Source organism: Hydra vulgaris, chromosome 03, assembly GCF_038396675.1.
Source record: "Hydra vulgaris chromosome 03, alternate assembly HydraT2T_AEP".
Taxonomy (NCBI): domain Eukaryota; kingdom Metazoa; phylum Cnidaria; class Hydrozoa; order Anthoathecata; family Hydridae; genus Hydra; species Hydra vulgaris.
Genome location: NC_088922.1, coordinates 7,510,281 through 7,527,500, shown reverse-complemented (window position 1 = coordinate 7,527,500; position 17,220 = coordinate 7,510,281). Strand labels below are relative to the sequence as shown.

The window sequence follows — 17,220 nt, the reverse complement described above, 5'->3', positions numbered from 1 at the left end:
GATATTTGAGACAAGTCGAAAAAATAAACAGAAAATGTGACCGAAAACTTTTTTAATTTATTTCGAAAATTATGCTCTGCCGACGCGGGATGCGAACCCGGGTCTCCGCGGCGCTATGCAATGTCTTAACCAAATGAGCTAAACGTTCATATCTTTATCAAGAACCTTGTAGATAATAATTCTTGTAGAACTTAGAAGTTATTTTTTGTAGAAAGACATACTTATGCGAAAAAATTTAAAATTAGAAAAAAAAATATGTAAAATAAAAAAAAAAAATTTTGTTATAAGAAAAAAAAATTCAAAAAAAAAATATATATATATATATTATTTTTATGTTATTATTTCCTTATTAATGAAAAGAATAAATTATTAAAAAAATTACAAAATAATACAACGAATTTAATTTGATTTTTTCAGCGCCTTTTTAAAAAAGCGATATTTTTAATATATGCTAAAAAAGCGTGGCCGAGTTATCCAAAAAAAAATAAATATCCGTGTTCACTCAAGGCGTGCGACCGCATGCCTCTCCTGGGAAGGCCTGTTTTATGTATTATTTTTTTTTAATTACGCAACTTGGTTTTCATCATTTCTCTTAGAATGCTACAACAAGATAATATTTAAATAATAAATAATGTGTACGTACACAGAAGAGGGTGGTCGTTATTATGTTAGATAAAAGTCATCTTTAATTTTGGAAGCATAAATTTTGCTTAATTTAAGTTTGGACGCATAAATTTTGCTTATAGAATTATTGAAATAATAATAATAATAAAAAAAAAGTTGCTCAGTGGGGCAACTAAGCTTCATCAAAGTATTATTTCCAGTAGCCCTTCAGAAGATTCGGGTGGCATTTGCCATCGGGCAACCACTAGTGTACACCACTGTAGGACTACACAAATGCCAAAAGTTTCAGAACTCCAGCTAGTCTGGAAGGTAGTGAAAAATCAATTGCAACATTTTGCTACAAAAAAGTGGGGACTCTGCCCCATTATCCATATATGGAAATCCATATACTCGCAGATCAAAACCTTATATTTTCTGAAAGATCAATGAATATAGAACGATATGTAATACTTTTTTTTTTCGATATCATTAAGGCCACATGGGTATCTTGAGGATTAAAAACAGTTATACAAAAAATTGCCTAAATTTATATAAATTGATAATTACAGGTACTTAATGATAATTTTTTATATTTCTGATCATTTCATTGGATTCAGCACCCTTAAAAATAGCCAGTTACAAATTTTCAAAGAAAAAGATCAAATATGTGACTTATGTGACTTGAAATCTTTGATAACACTGTGATTCTGTGGGGACAAGAGGGGCTGGCCAATATCTGATAAAAGCAAAAGAGCTAGAGGCTAAATTTTAAAAGAATTTTCATTTTACTACACACTCTTAACTGTATAAAAATCAGTAAAATCTGAGATGTATGGTAACATTTCTAAAAATTTCTAGGTCAATTAACATGGAACTACTCTAGATCTAACCAGATTCTTTTGACTCTATTATTGGAGTTGTTATCATAGATGAAATAGATATGAGGGACAGATCTGGATTGGATGATATGCATAACATTTAACACATATTTATACATAACATTTTTTGATGTTAAGTTGCATGAGCCATATTTGGGTTCAATTGACAATGTTATCAATATCAGTTTGCAGATAAGGTTTTCTTTTTAAAGTGTTAACTACACTGAGGACCTTTGTGTCATCTGCATACATTTTGCAATTATTTTAACTGCTAATGTGTTATGGTAAATCATTAATATCAGGGTGGCCACATAAAATTTTCATAAGCAAAAGAGGATATTAAAGAATTTTAGAGGAGATTTTGCATCTAATTTAGAGAATAAAAATAGAGGATTTTAGAGGATTTTTTTTATAGGTTTAACATCCATGTTTCTAGAGATTTGATCACATTTTAAACTTTTTAGAGGATAATAAAGGATTTTAGAATAGATTATTGATAAAAAAGGACTTTGGAGGATTTTAGAGGAGCTGTGGCCACCCTGATTATAGACTATAAATAGTGTTGGACCAAGAAATGAGCCCTGAGGAATGCCACTAACAACCTGTTCCCAATCAGATGCAACATTTCCAAAAATGACATGCAGTGTTCTGTTGGAAAGAAAGGCACTAATCCAATTTAAGACATTGCCTTTATTCCCATACAATTCAAAATTTATTAGTAACCTTTTATGAGGAACTTTGTCAAATGCTTTTGCAAAATCAGGAAATAGGGCATCAACAGACAACTTTTGTGAGGCAGTATAGGTAAAAAAATCTATAGTTTCAAGTAAATCTGTAATGCAGGATTTTTTGTTGACAAATTTGTGTTGATATTAGGAGAAAAGATCGTTAGATACTAAGTGATGTATAACCTTATTTTTACCCATTTTTTTTTTCAATATTTTACAAGGTACAGAAGTAATTGAAATTGGTCTGTAGTTTGTTGGGTCTGTCCTAGATTCGTTTTTGAACAATGGAGTTACATTAGCAACAAGCTATGCTTTTGGTACATTACCTTGTTCCATTGACATTTGAAAAATTACGGCAAGCGGAGCTGCTATTGTTCTAGCGCATGTTTTAATAATGTATGGACTTATTTTATCTTCTTCAGAAGCAAATGTGCGTTGAGTAAATTGAAGTAGATTTTAGTTATGAGGCTCAATAGTAAAGACAGATTGAATTACCTTGTTTAGTGAGTTAGCAATCAAAACATTATTTGTACAAAGTTCACCAGAAGGTGAACGCAATATGTTGGTATGATTATTGATAGTTTATTTGCTATTAATACAGGCAAAAAGTCTTTTTGGATTATTTTTGTCTTTAGGTAGGCTGTTCTTAAATGAGCAAATTGCAGCTTTAGTCTCCTTTTTTTTACAAAATTTTGAGTATATTTAATATTGAGTAATCATTAGCCATGAAGATACACTTGCTCTTTTGGTTGAAAAAACATGAGTTCCTTTGTTCATTTAATTAAGGATAAAAGTTTGATAACTTATTTTGAAACTTTGAAAACTTACTTAGTCACTTAAATAAATAACAAAATTGCCTAATAGTTCTGAGCATAATTGAAAAACAAGTCTTAGCGTAAAATGGTAATCCCAAAAAAACAGTGAGAAAAAAAAAAATTAGGCATCAATCAAAATTTAATTATCTACCTTGTTATCAAAAAAATTCTTTACACATAAATGGCCCTAGATGCAAGCAAACTATATGAACTTAGGTACTATATGGCCCTAGGTACATAGCCTCATGAAAAAAGTCATCTATTAACAATCCCGAATTGAGAGGAAACTTATTGAATATTGTATTTAGTACTTAAAAATCATTTCCTCTAGGATTGTAAAATATTCTAAGATACCAGCAGTAAAAATTTATTTTAGACTATCAAAAAGCATTTTCCGATTATAATTTGCCATTGCAACGCTCTCTGAGAATCAAAATAGGATTAAAAAACAAAAATTTTATAACTAATCACCTGACATAGAAGCATAACTTAGAACTAAATAGTTTTCAAATAGTAGGGTGCCCCTAGGTACATGAACTTTCCTAATTTTAGTTACGCTAAGAAAATTATTTAATCTTATTAATATTTTATAATATATCATTATAAAATAGTAATAAAACTGAACAATAATAAATTTTATTTAATATTTTAATAAACTTTTAAGTTGCAAATACTACCCTATTTGTTAATATTTATTGAAAACTTTAAAGAATTTTAACTTTAAAATATTTTTACACATTTAGTAACTATATTCTAGTCATTTTAATTTAAGTAGTTATTAAATATTTAAAATATTTAATCAATAATTATAAATAACATAGTATTTGAAAAACTAAAATAAAATTAATTATGCTAATTAAATGCTAATGTCCTGTCGAGTAGTTATTGTCAATTTTAACTTTCCGAATACAAACAACCAAAAAGGATATTTAATACCATTTTAATTTTCATTTCAATTTAAATATTGGCAATTTTGTTCATTTAGCTTTTATTAAAGGTTAATAATTTTCATGAAAAACAATTAACTCAATTACTAACAAGCATTAGTTAACATTACTCTAAATGAATATTTTAAAATATTCATTGAGAGTAATATATATATATATATATATATATATATATATATATATATATATATATATATATATATATATATATATATATATATATATATATATATATATATATATATATATATATATATATATATAGATTGACAAATATGACAAATGGATTAATTCAATTGTTCATCAGTCTATTATAGCTGGGTCTCGATGGATTCCCAGCTTATAAATATTTCTACTTTTATTGTAGAATAATAATATGTATATGAGTTTTTTTAGTTTTGTATATCTCATACACAGCTGAAGATTTTATATGAAAGGCCTTCTGTGTTAGAGAAAATTTTTTTTTTAATATTTGTCAAAATTTAAATAATAAATATATTTTACTCATCTTAGTTTGAATAGTTTTTCTTTTGTTACCTAGAACATTTACTCATATTTGTTAAAAAAATTTGCTAAATATATATATATATATATATATATATATATATATATATATATATATATATATATATATATATATATACCATAAACAGCAGCAATATATATATATAGTATACCATAACAGCAGTTGCACCAGAAAGACTGGCTGAAGGTACAGCTGAAGATGAATATTCTACAAACCGCTGATCAGCATTTGATATCATTTGTAAACCTCCACCTGCTTGATTTGGATCTATAATATAAATTGCTTTTCCGTGGTTGTTAGGATCTTGTGAAAATATCTGAATTTGAGCTGCAGTAGCACCTTGAACACTTTGAATTGCAAACTGCTGAGGTTGAGTAACCTGAATAGAAGAGACAGCAGTTTCCATATTTTAATTTTCCCTATAAAAATATTTATTTATATATTTGTGTCTGTGCGTGTGTATATATATATATATATATATATATATATATATATATATAATATATATATACATATATATATATATATATATATATATATATATATATATATATATATTTATATATATATATATATATGCATATATATATATATATATAAATATAAATATATATACATATATAAAATATATTATATATTACAAATTAATTTTAAGAACCATTAATATGGTTTTATATGATTGTGACACTGTCAATATATACATATATATGTGTGTGTGTGTGTGTGTGTGTGTGTGTGTGTGTGTGTGTGTGTGTGTGTGTGTGTGTGTGTGTGTGTGTGTGTGTGTGTGTGCATGTATGTATGTATGTATGTATGTATGTATGTATGTATGTATGTATGTATGTATGTATGTATGTATGTATGTATGTATGTATGTATGTATGTATGTATGTATGCATGTATGTATGTATGCATGTATGTATGTATGTATGTATGTATGTATGTATGTATGTATGTATGTATGTATGTATGTATGTATGTATGCATGTATGTATGTATCGACAGTTTCACAATCAAATAGAACCATATTATTGGTTCCAAAAATCAGTTTGTAAAATATTTTTGCGTGAAAAAATCAGTACTTTATCAATTATGATAGAATAAATGGCTAGATATCTACAAAAACAGTACAATAATTGTTAAAACTATTGTGGATATGATTTTTTATAGTTAGCATAAGTTTTGTCAAATTTATTTTAACTTATTGCTTTTTTAATTTTTTTTACCAGTAGAAATATTGCGGCTTACGACTTCAGGAAACCGACACGTCAGTTTTAAAAGTTAAAACCCACATCGTTAAAAAGTTATTTATAATATACTATACTAACCCAGGTATTGTAATCAATATTGTAAACGTTCAATAAACCAATGCATTAGAAGAATTAAAACGTACATTACAAACCTATTAGTTTATACGTTTGTTAAACATCGATTTAACGTTTACAATATTGACAATATAATAAACATTTATCAAGCGTATACATTAAAATATTACAAATCTTTTATTACACGCTTTTTAAGTGTCGGTTTTTTTTTAGTCAATATTGAAAAAAAACGTTTTCAATATTGAATTGCATAAAATAACATTGTAAACGTTTAATAAACGTTTAATAAATACGTATACAGTAAAAAGATTGAAGCTTACGCTAAACTTTCCATAAAATTATGTATTATAAAATTTGAATACTTTTGATGATTTTGTTGAAATGGTTTAGACAATTCAATTCGTAAATAAATTAACTTTTTTTTAAAAAAAAATTTTGAAAAACATACTGTTTCTAAAATTTATTGCATCACAAGAAATCTTGTGGTACTTTTTACTGTAAATTGCTGAAAGCATTTCACTACCAATTAATTCGCATTTCTAACTACATTCACTGCATGAGTAAAGTAAGACTAATAAATAAACGCATAATATATAATATTAATAATAATAGGACCTATTCAAAGCGTTTAATATAGGTTTAATTAGATTAAATTTAATTGCTTTATTTACGTTTAAAAAGAATCAAACCGTTTTTCTACATTTAATAATCCTATAACAGACGTCGAAAATACGTTTGAAACTCGACGTTTAATGAAGGTTTGTTCTAAAAGTTGTTCTGAATTTCACTGTGAACGGATAATCAACCGAAACCAAACGTTTTGGCAACACGTTGTTTCTGCAACATTTAAGCAGGAAGACGATGCTTTTGTTAACAGTACAAAATTAATTACAATTTTTATTGCTGTGAGTCTAAAGACGTTTTTACCATTCACCCCCTCACATTCACTCATTTCAATTAGAGAAGTACCTAGTGATGATAAAAAAAAGAACTGGTTTCTTTCGCACAGAAGAAAAAAACGGACATCTAATGGAAGGGCCTTCTAACAATTCAGCACTTTGGAAAGTAAATGACCGCTTTTAATAAAAGTTTTGTAACTTTTTTATTACTAAAAAAGTTTTGGTTGGGGTTTTCCTCCCAACCAAATGGTTAAGAAGTCATCGTGTCAAAGATTTTGAACTGTCTGCAAACTAAACTCGTCAGATGTTTTTCATTTCACCTCCGGCTACAATGATTGGGGAGTTACAAGTTAAAATGAAAAAAATATATAATATCAGGATTGGCTGTACCAAAAGTATATGGACAATTCCACCGTTATTTACGGGACATTTTAATTTTTGCAATGTCACATTTTTAGATATATATTTTTTATTTTAACAGATTAAATGTTTATATTTATGAACCATCCCAAAATTAATTATCTGTTTTCCTGTTTATTGAAATTTCGTTCAATTATTATAAGTTTAGGAATTATAGTTGATAATATGCTGTGTTATTTACGGGACGCAAAAAAGCATTGTATTAAACCTGTTGTTTTCAGTTGAATATTTCAAGCCTAATATTTAACCTACATTACATGGCTTCTTAAATTAAATTAAGTAGTTATTATTCTGCGTAAAATTATTCAAAAGATTGTTTTAGCTATTTATTTATACATCTTAAATCAAATTAGTTACAATTTTACGCATTTATCAAAATGTAGTTAAGCTACCATTTATATAGAAAGTATGACGTATAACTCTAATTTGAAATTTAAAACAAAAAAATAACATAAGTAACATTATTAATCAAAATTTAAAATTTTTAAACATATGGCAACCCAATGATTACTTGGTTTTTGTTTGAATATACTTATTTATTTTATTGAAATAACTGACTTGAGCGTGTAAATGCCCAGAAAATGTAGGGTAGGGTGGGATAATCTAGACCTTTTTTTTTAACTACTTTTGATTTCGAGAGAAATATATATATAGCAGAACAATTTATTTTTTGAAGAAAACTATTTTAAAATTATGATTAGACGTTATTTTTAGTAAACTACATCAAAAAAGGTTGTTTTCTATAGACCAAAAATACCCCTTTGAGTGGGATTTATATATTGAACTACAGTACAATAATTGCAGAAAGAATAAAAGTAATAAAAAGAACGGTAAGATAAAGGAAAAAACAGCTATTTATAATTGTCCAATAAAAGGGTAAAATAACAACAATTAATTGATTATAAATGCTTAAGTAAAACAATATACCTAGTGCGCACGAGATGTAATAAAACTTCTTAAAAAAGTTTTAAAAACGTCTTTTGAATGTTTCAAACGTTTAAATGACGTCTTTTTTATGTCCCGTGCTCACTGGGTATGTATTTTTTATATTATTTTTCTTGAAGGCTTTTATTTAAACTATAATCTACTTTTGAAAAACATTAAAACTTCTTTGTTATTTATTTATTTATTTTTTGATTACGTGCTCATACCGTTTTTATCTTTTTTATGATTCTTTTGAGACATGTTGAAATGCGTTTTGAGAATAAAAATATCGATACGAATACGAAGGATAAATCCAGAAATTAAAAACCTTGGTGTTTTTTATTATTTTTCTTAACACAGAACTATGTTTTACTTATCTTTTGTACGTGAATACAGGTTAAAGAAAATGTCAAAAGTACAAGGATCATAAACTCCGTTCCAGTAGAGGGGGTTCATGAATGTTTACGCACGTCTTGAACGCGTATCTGATATTATTTTAAAACAAGATTTTAAATAACATCTTTAGTGTGGTTGTTTAAACCACCTAAGTAGTCATGAGGCATGATAAATTTTAAAGTCGAGAGTTAAAATTTGGTTGAGCAAGATCTTATGTTTTTTCCAAGGAAACGTACTTTTTCTATATAAATAACTGTCAGTTTTGAGATTATTTTGAAAATATTTTTGATTCATTTTTCATATAAATCAATTGTCAATCATAAATTGTTTCCTTCTTTCGTACAACAATCTTATTGTAGGTATATTTAGAGTTAAAGTGTGAACTATAAGCTGCACACTGACATTTTCTTTTTGTGATATTTTGATCTGTTTAGTAATAACCACCGCTAGACGTTCTTGAAACTACTTGAAAGTTTTCAATTGCATTCTAATATATAGGGTACAACTAACATATTTAGCTATATCGCATCTAAAACGCGTTGTTCTGTTTTTCGAAGTAAGGGACTGTTCAAATAATACGTGACAGTCTTTGGGAGGGGGGGGGGGGAGAGGGGGTATTGGAAAGTGTCACAAAATATCACATCGGGGAGGGGGGGGGGGTGGTTGGCTACAATGTGACGTGATAAATAACTTTTTAAATCAAATATTTTATCACTGTGTAATTTTTTAAAATTGCGAACTCGAAGATAATTATATACAATACGAAAATTTTCAAGAAAAATGCTATGCAACGACTTCACAAGAGCTAGCGTTTATTGTTTAACGGAGTCATAACAAATAAGAATAAAAAAATTAAATTAGCTTTTTTTTAAGTTATTTGTGGTAATTGCAGACATAAAAAGAAATTTTGATTCTACAAACAAAGAAAAACCAGATAGTGGGCGATTATTTAAAAGCAATTTATGTTACCGTTAAAAATCTAATTTTATTTTTTAATGAATATTTGTATAAATATACTAAAAATTTTAGTATTAATAGTTGTTTAAAACTTGATCTTTAAACATAAATATTATTCTTGATCGTCATCTGATCTATAAATGTTTTAGTTTTACAATACTTTAATTTTTAATGTTATTGTTATTATTACTTTTAATGTTTTGTGTCACTCTATTATAATGAATTTGTCGAACTACTTTAGTTACGTTATCATTGTTATTATATGTTAAGTTATTTAGTTACTATGATATAAAATTTTAGTACTACTATTAAATAGTTGTACTATTAATAATGTTATTATTAATAATATCTTTACTATATACTTATTTAACGTAATGGTTGTAAGGAAAATTATTTTCTTGTTGTTGATGTTGTTATAGATTAAAAATGTCTAGTGAAAATGAAAAACTTCACAAATCTATTTATGAATGATATTTGAAAGCATTTGCAAACAAACCAGAGCAAAAGTCTCAAGAAGAAACAAATAAAATCTGGTCTGAGATTAAAACAAAGAGCAAAACATTATCCGATTTAAATGTAGAAGTTGAAAAAAAGTTAAAAGAGCTAAACAAATTGAACTCCGAAATAAAGTTGGTATTTTATCCAACTGGACAAAATTACCGAACCAAGTACCGAATACACCAAAAAAGCGTGCGGTTGAATCTAAAATCACTTTTGATGGCGTGGCTGACGCGACCCCATCAATTACAACAAGTGAAAAGTGTGAAAAAGAAAATTCTAATTTCTCAAAAGTTGTAACAAAACAAGCCCCGAAACAAGATCAGTTAAAAAATGAAATTTTTATTTTACAAAAAGATATTGCATATCTCACTGAAAAAAGAAATTGCAACTTGTTGTCACAAGAAGACTACCAAATACTAGGGCAAATACAAAAACTTTTGGTGGAAAAAAGCCGAGATCTTGTACTTCGTCAAAAAAACAATGAGCGCCAAACAGCAACCAGACTAAAAAGAAAAAAAACTATAGAAGCATTAGATTAGAAAAAAGTTGTGTGGAATTAAAAATTTAGTACCAAAAGGTCGACCGCTAGCCTGTGATCAACTGCACCTGTTTGGTTAATAAGAGCACAAAATTCTGAGCATAAATATCACGCAAACACAAAATTTGCCAAATCATCCATTAGTGACCTTGAAGAACTTGCGGGAGTCTTGGGTCCTAAAGAAGTGACGTTTCACTCCCAGGACGATAAAGCTAGGGTGCCAATTGGATTGACAGCTGCAAGCAAACAAGCACCAATGATGATGCATATTGAGTACAAGGTAACTTTAGCTGATCACGATTTTGTAATTGCTTTTCAACACAAACTTGTTTCTTCAGTAATTGCAGCCATAGAAATTAAAAAGGATTGCATGGAAAAACAAGCAGTCACATACTCTGGCCCAACATACTTAGCAATCAGAAGTGCAAAACATGATTCGTCACTTAGAAGACATGAACAGAATAAACTATCTTCCTGCATTTAAAAGCAGCTTATTTACTGAAGATGGGAGTTAGCAAACCAATCATAATTATAACTGTTGATGGTGGGCCAGATGAAAATCCAAGATATCAAAAAACAATTCATTGTGCCAAGACTTATTTCAAAGAGCCATATCTTGATGCAATGTTTGTGGCCACTAATGCTCCTGGAAGAAGTGCCTTTAACAGGGTTGAGAGAAGAATGGTCCCGCTAAGCCATGACCTAGCATGAATTATACTTCCATTTGATCATTTTGGAAGCCATCTTAAATCAAGAGGAGAAACAACAGACAAAGTTATGGAGAAAGCAAACTTTGCCAAAGGTGAAGTTCTTGCAGAAATTTGGTCTAGCACAGTCATTGATGGATTTGAAACTAAAGCCGAGTACATAAAACCAAACAGTGAAAAATGTGTACAGTTAAAACATTTTGGAGCAGAGTGGGATGTCAGAGAAAGTCAATACTTCCTTCAAATTGTAAAATGTAATGATCAAAAATGCTGTGGTCATCGTCGCAGCTCACTGTTTCATCTTATTCCAACTGGTTTTCTTCCACCACCAATTTTTTTGTTCCAAGGAGAAGATGGTCTTGAATGCAATAATACAAAGAATTTCAATGAAACAACACAAAACAGTTTACTCAAGTATTGGATATTCGAATGAAATTCAAAAAGTTAGACCTCAATGCTTAGTTGCTCAACGTCTATCTGAACTCATGTGTGTCTTTTTAAATTCGGACAAAGAAACAATTGAGTGGTATAATCAAGATGATATTGATACCTCTGACCTCAACTGGCCTTCAAAAATTATTGAAGAGCATGGAACTCCAATACTTGTAGGTCAAAGTCCGATTTGGGAACAAATTTAGGTTTTAGACAGATATTCATCAATTGTATTTTTTTATAAAAATAAACTATTACAATTAAAATATAAACTTATAAAAAAATTTTTTTTTGTCACGTCACACAGGGGGTGGGGGATGGGGTTTCTTCAAAATGCCACATAGGGGAGGGGGTGTTAGAAAAACGACAAAAAAAGTATCACATATTATATGAACAGCCCCTAAAATACTCTCCAATACAAATATCGCCAATAAGCATGAAAGTTTTAATTTTCAAGTCAATCGGCTTTTTTAATTTTCAAGTCATTCGGTTTGCCGACGGTTCTTTTCTATATTCTGACAAGTTTGGGAGTTATTTAATTTAGTAATACTATTTTTTTTAATTCAGCAGTTATATAATTTTTTTGTTTCTTTCTTTATTTCCTGTTAGACCCAAGTTTGGTACAGATCTTATTTCAATTTTATATAAAAAATATTACTAAAATTTACAAATAACTCCATAAACTTATATTGTAAGTTAGGTGTCACTCGTTTTGTCATAAACTAGCTATAATCTACTAATTATGATTAGAAATTCTAATAATAAAAGTGGTTTTAAAGTTGAAAAAACTTTTCTAAAGGACGTAATTTATTTTGTATTTAGACTTTTAATTTTTTTTCCTTATTACTGGGTGCACTTTAAGTAATTAATCAATTAGCTTAGATGTCATCATCCGGTTAAACATTTTAATAGGACCCTTATACATAAACTATCCATAAACTACATCACGCAATTTTCGACCGTTTTTGACCCCTCCACCCCCTCGTCAAAACATCGTAACTCTTTAGTAACAAGTCTCGTTCAAGTCGTCACAAAACCACAACCCCCCCCCAACCTCTTAGAGCGTGACGTAATTTATAGACGATCTCTAATAAAATAATTATAAGCATTAAGAAGTTGTTATTAACATCAAACAACTAAAAGTAAACTAACAACTATGTTAATAGTAGAAAATAACAATAAAACCAAATAATAAACTTAAAAATTATATAGCAGTTATATACAAATAATATATAAACAATAATTATGGTTTCAATTAATATTTATTTTATGGTTTATACTGCAATAATGATTCAAAATTCATTGGTTATACAAATACTCTAATTATATTAACAGTAATGATAAATCAGAGTATTGATACAACTAACTTTTAATTACTATTGCAGTAAAAGCCATAAAATAGATATTAATCAGCTTAAATTACGTCATTGTAAATAATAATTAAAAAAATTACTCAAGATGACACCATGTAAGACAATCGCAGTATATTAACTAAAAACAATTTGCATTTAAGGTGAGTTTTTAAGCTGTACACAAACAATATTATAAAAAAAAAAAAAAAATTAAATAAAACAAACAAAAATTGAATTCAGTTGAGTAGGAAAATTTGAGAGTATTTTACTCTACTAGGACATAAATTCGTGTAAACTTACCTGGCATCAAAAAAAAGTAAAAGTGAATAATACTTGTTTTAACGAAATTGTTAATAAAAAATTCAGTAGTAAGTAAATTTAATGATTCTCAGATTTTGTAGAGGAGTAACAAATAAGAAAAAGCAATTAGCTCGACTATTTTTTTATTTAAATAATTTAAACAGTATTACTATAATAAGGTTTTTGGTTAAAAACAACATAAAGCAGTTTTTAAAAGAATCCAAAAAATAACATTTTAAAATTCCTAAAACTAAAATGAATATATAAATCAATCTTCTTCAAAACCTGCAATGCTTTCTATTAATTGTTTAACCATTAATGTAACTTCATTATCATCCATAAACTCCGAAGAAACAATCGCGTTAGCAATGGCTATAGTATCAATGATTCCTTTAGAATGAATCCAGATTCTACCGTTCAATCCAACAACTATCTCAAACGGAAAATGTTTTCCTAGCAAACTCAGAACTTTGCACATTGGAAGTTGCAGCAACTTTCTACTCAGGCCTAATGAGACTGTAAACATATATCCATCATTAAGCGGCCCTAGGTTATTACTTTTATTATTTTCATCTATACAAGTTATCTCTGGTTCCATATCTTTATTTGCTACAATCAATTTAGCAAAAACAAGGTCATTTATTTTTAAATTTGGCTTGTTGCGCTTTGTTGCTCCTTCAAATAACAAATTATTTAAATAGGCAGGCTGACATGAACCTATATCAACTTTGTAACTGTCAGCTCCACGAGTTGTTATAATTCCTATCACAGTATCACCTTTAACTGCAACATAACGCTTTTGATTAGTGTCAATCCAAATGAATAAAGGTTTTTTCTTCATTCTTAGAATGCCGGCTTTAAATGCAACAACATCCTGTCCTTCTTGACGAAGACCAGGACCAAATTTCAAAATACCCTCTGTTGAGGATAAGCAAGATATTGGTAAAATAGTATCTCCTGGTAAAAAAACTGTATCAATTTTTTTTTTAAGAATGTCCATTATTTCCATGAAGTAGAAAAGCAATCACAATAAAAATAAACTATTTCTAAGAAATTAAGCAAACATTTCAAAAAAAATAATATTTAAAATCAGATTAAAAGTATACCCAAGAATGTTTTTTTTAATCATCGACATTATAAAATCACATTAAATCAAGTAATCAATTTAACATTTTTAACATAATTAGATGTAAATTCAAAATATAAGAACAAATATAGTACTAACATGAATGCGGGTATAACTGCATATATTATTATTTCCGAATTCAATTTCAAAAATATATTAACAGTTTTTAGAAATATATTAACAATTTTTTAAATTTAATGAATTTAGAAGAATTTTTTTTCCTTCTAAATTCATACTGGTAAATTTAAAAAATAACTCCTTAGCTCTTTTGAAAAAAAAATGCTTTGCCACAAAAAGCTATGAAGAAAAATTGAAAAAGCACAAAAGAAAGCTATTTTTACATGGTTTATTAAGTTTATTACAACTCAACTACAACTATCTACTACTATCAACTAATTATTCTGATTAAATTAGAAAGAATTTTTTTTCTTTTTTCCTAATAATAAAACCCTTAAAAAATATATAATATAAATTTAAAAATAGTGTTTATACATATTTACTCAATCAAATTTAACAAATATATTTAAAATCCAACAACGTTTAATTTATTATCTAACATTTTAATTATCATTCTAATAACATTATGCAACATTAATAAAAAAATTATTCAATATTAATAAAATGAGAAATCTACTTTAATATTTATTAACCAACATAAGAAAAAAAAGACATTAAAAAATCTATAAAACATTTATTTAATCTTATAATTAAATACAGAAAAATTGTCATTAACACAAAACATTTTGCAAACAAGAAACAGAAAAATAAATAATAAAAAGTGAAAATATCTAAACATAAAAAATCATTAATATAAAATTTGAAACTTATAATTTAACATCGTAATAAATTTGAATTCAAAACATAAGAAAATGATAATTTTAGAGTTCAAATTAAAAATTTTCCACAACTATGTAAACTGTGTTTCGTAACGAATTTCTCATAAAATTCTCATGAAAAAATTACAAAACAGATCTGATGAAACGATTCGTAGATTCATTTGACTTTCAAAAGTAGCTGCAAAAAATCGAGATTAAAATTATTCCACTGTTGAAAATCTAAATATAATAATGCTACATACCTCGTGTACTAAATCACACTCTCAAATATTTAAGCTAAATTCTCGTAATGTTATTAATTGTTATACAATTATGTTTGATAAAAAATATAAAAAAAAACCCCAAAAAATTACTAAGGTTACTTTATGGCATTAAAGACTATATATCTGTGTAAAACTATATATCTGTGGATAATCAAAAGAATTACACAAAACCTTTTTTAAATGTTATCTAGTTTATCATGTTTTTAAAATAACAAAAACAAAACAACCGATTTTGTTTATTTTTGGATAAACACGCCAAGTAGAAAGTTTACAAATTTTCAAAAAATCTATATATGAATCCTTTCAAATTCACAATTATAAAACCTATAATACTGTTGTTCGATCTCTATTTTTCATAATCTAAAGAAGTACAACAAGATTTAACAATACACACATACATATTATGCACATACATAAAATTAAATATTAACTGAGAAACAAAAAACTGCAAAAAAAAAGTAAAAAAGCTAAAATCATATAACTTTACATACCATACATAAATATCATTTTACATAAATGGTGAATTATTTGTAAAGTTGTTCTGCGACAGGGTTGGTCTTTGATTTAACATGTTACCTTGCATAAGCATTGGTGATTGTGGGTATTGGACGACTGGATAACCATACATTGGCTTAAATAAAAAGATAAAAAAAAATTTATCTACAAAAAGATGTTTGAAAAATTGTTTATCGAAATTTTATATTATGCTGCATTTTACAATATAAATTAATTAATATTATATGTTTTTTTTTTTCACTTTACTTAGCTCAACACACACTCTACTTCGTTTTTCAAGACCCTAAAACCTATTTACTTTTACTAATTACTATTAAACATTTAATTCTATTATAATACTATTTACTATTAAACATTTAATTTTACTATTTACTATTAAACATTTAATTCACTCAAACATGTAATATACACTTTTTGTAGCTTAATAAGGAAGATTAACTGTAACCTATCATTAATTTCACAACTAAGCACTGAAATCTTAAAGCCTTTTACTCTTAAAAAATATCCTTTCATTCCTGAAAAAAAGTTTGGAAAAAATATTACCTGCGGTTGCATTCCAAAATTTTGTGGCATTGGAGATCTATACTGCATCATATAACCAGGATTTTGCATTAAATTTGGAGATATTCCATAAGCAGCTGAGGGTGGGAGTGTAGATCGTGCAACGGTATTCATTTGAAAGTTGGAACCTCCTGTTTTTGTCGTACTTTGTTGAGCTTTCCATTGATGACCTTTACTTGTGTTAGCCTTCATTGTGTTAGGATTAACATTTAGACCGTCTGATAATAATAATAAAAAAAAACTCAACTTGATAATAATTTATTATATTTATAAGTATTAAAAAGTTGACTTCACATTCAATAAATTTATTGCATAAAAAAAAGCAAAAGCTTTAAAAATTAGTTAGGCAAGCATATAAAGCTGATGTTCAGTGTGCATAGAAAAAATTTAAAAATAATTCATAACTAGTAAAGAATCATTTTGTTTTTAACAACATTTGATGGTTGATCAAACTATAAATTTTCATCAACTGTAAAAAACATCAGTACATAGACTTGAAACAAGTTTTTCTTATGTGTATTCAAGTTTTACATCTTATACTTTTGTGTTTTCATGGTATATGCAGTTATATCTTATGTTTTTATATAAATAATTTTAAAATATTTTATGTAATTATGCTTTTCTTAGTTTAAAATTAAAATTACAAGGCATCAGCCAATAGGCTTGAGAC

The 17,220-nt window shown here is 27.3% G+C and overlaps 3 protein-coding genes across 5 annotated transcripts in view; all 3 read right to left on the bottom strand.

The window, feature by feature from the left end:
- The window catches only part of LOC124808923 (nuclear transcription factor Y subunit alpha), a 34,630-nt gene extending 29,702 nt beyond the window's left edge, over positions 1 to 4,928 (bottom strand). The window contains exon 1 of the mRNA XM_065792227.1: positions 4,649 to 4,928. Coding sequence (XP_065648299.1) covers positions 4,649 to 4,903 — 255 coding nt within the window. The 5' untranslated portion in view covers positions 4,904 to 4,928. The remainder of the gene's footprint in view (positions 1 to 4,648) is intronic.
- Positions 4,929 to 13,374: 8,446 nt separating this feature from the next.
- On the bottom strand, positions 13,375 to 14,318 carry LOC100199853 (exosome complex component RRP40). The gene has a single exon (XM_065792226.1). The coding sequence runs from the start codon at positions 14,255 to 14,257 to the stop codon at positions 13,517 to 13,519; it is 741 nt and encodes a 246-aa protein (XP_065648298.1). The 5' UTR covers positions 14,258 to 14,318; the 3' UTR covers positions 13,375 to 13,516.
- A 732-nt stretch (positions 14,319 to 15,050) lies between these two features.
- Positions 15,051 to 17,220, bottom strand: part of LOC100203445 (phosphatidylinositol-binding clathrin assembly protein LAP) — a 71,750-nt gene continuing 69,580 nt past the window's right edge. Inside the window, exons 12-14 of one of the 3 annotated variants that reach the window (XM_065792225.1) lie at positions 16,533 to 16,768; positions 15,965 to 16,104; positions 15,051 to 15,388 (exon numbers count right to left, since the gene is read on the bottom strand). In XM_065792225.1, coding sequence (XP_065648297.1) covers positions 15,982 to 16,104; positions 16,533 to 16,768 — 359 coding nt within the window. In that variant the 3' untranslated portion in view covers positions 15,051 to 15,388; positions 15,965 to 15,981. Of the gene's footprint in view, positions 15,834 to 15,964; positions 16,105 to 16,532; positions 16,769 to 17,220 lie in introns of all 3 variants that reach the window. The other 2 variants (XM_065792223.1, XM_065792224.1) reach the window with 2 other exon arrangements.

Coding starts and splice junctions, on each gene's coding strand:
- LOC100199853 (XM_065792226.1), bottom strand. CDS start 14,257: ATGGAAATAATGGACATTCTTAAAAAAAAAATTGATACAGTTTTTTTA.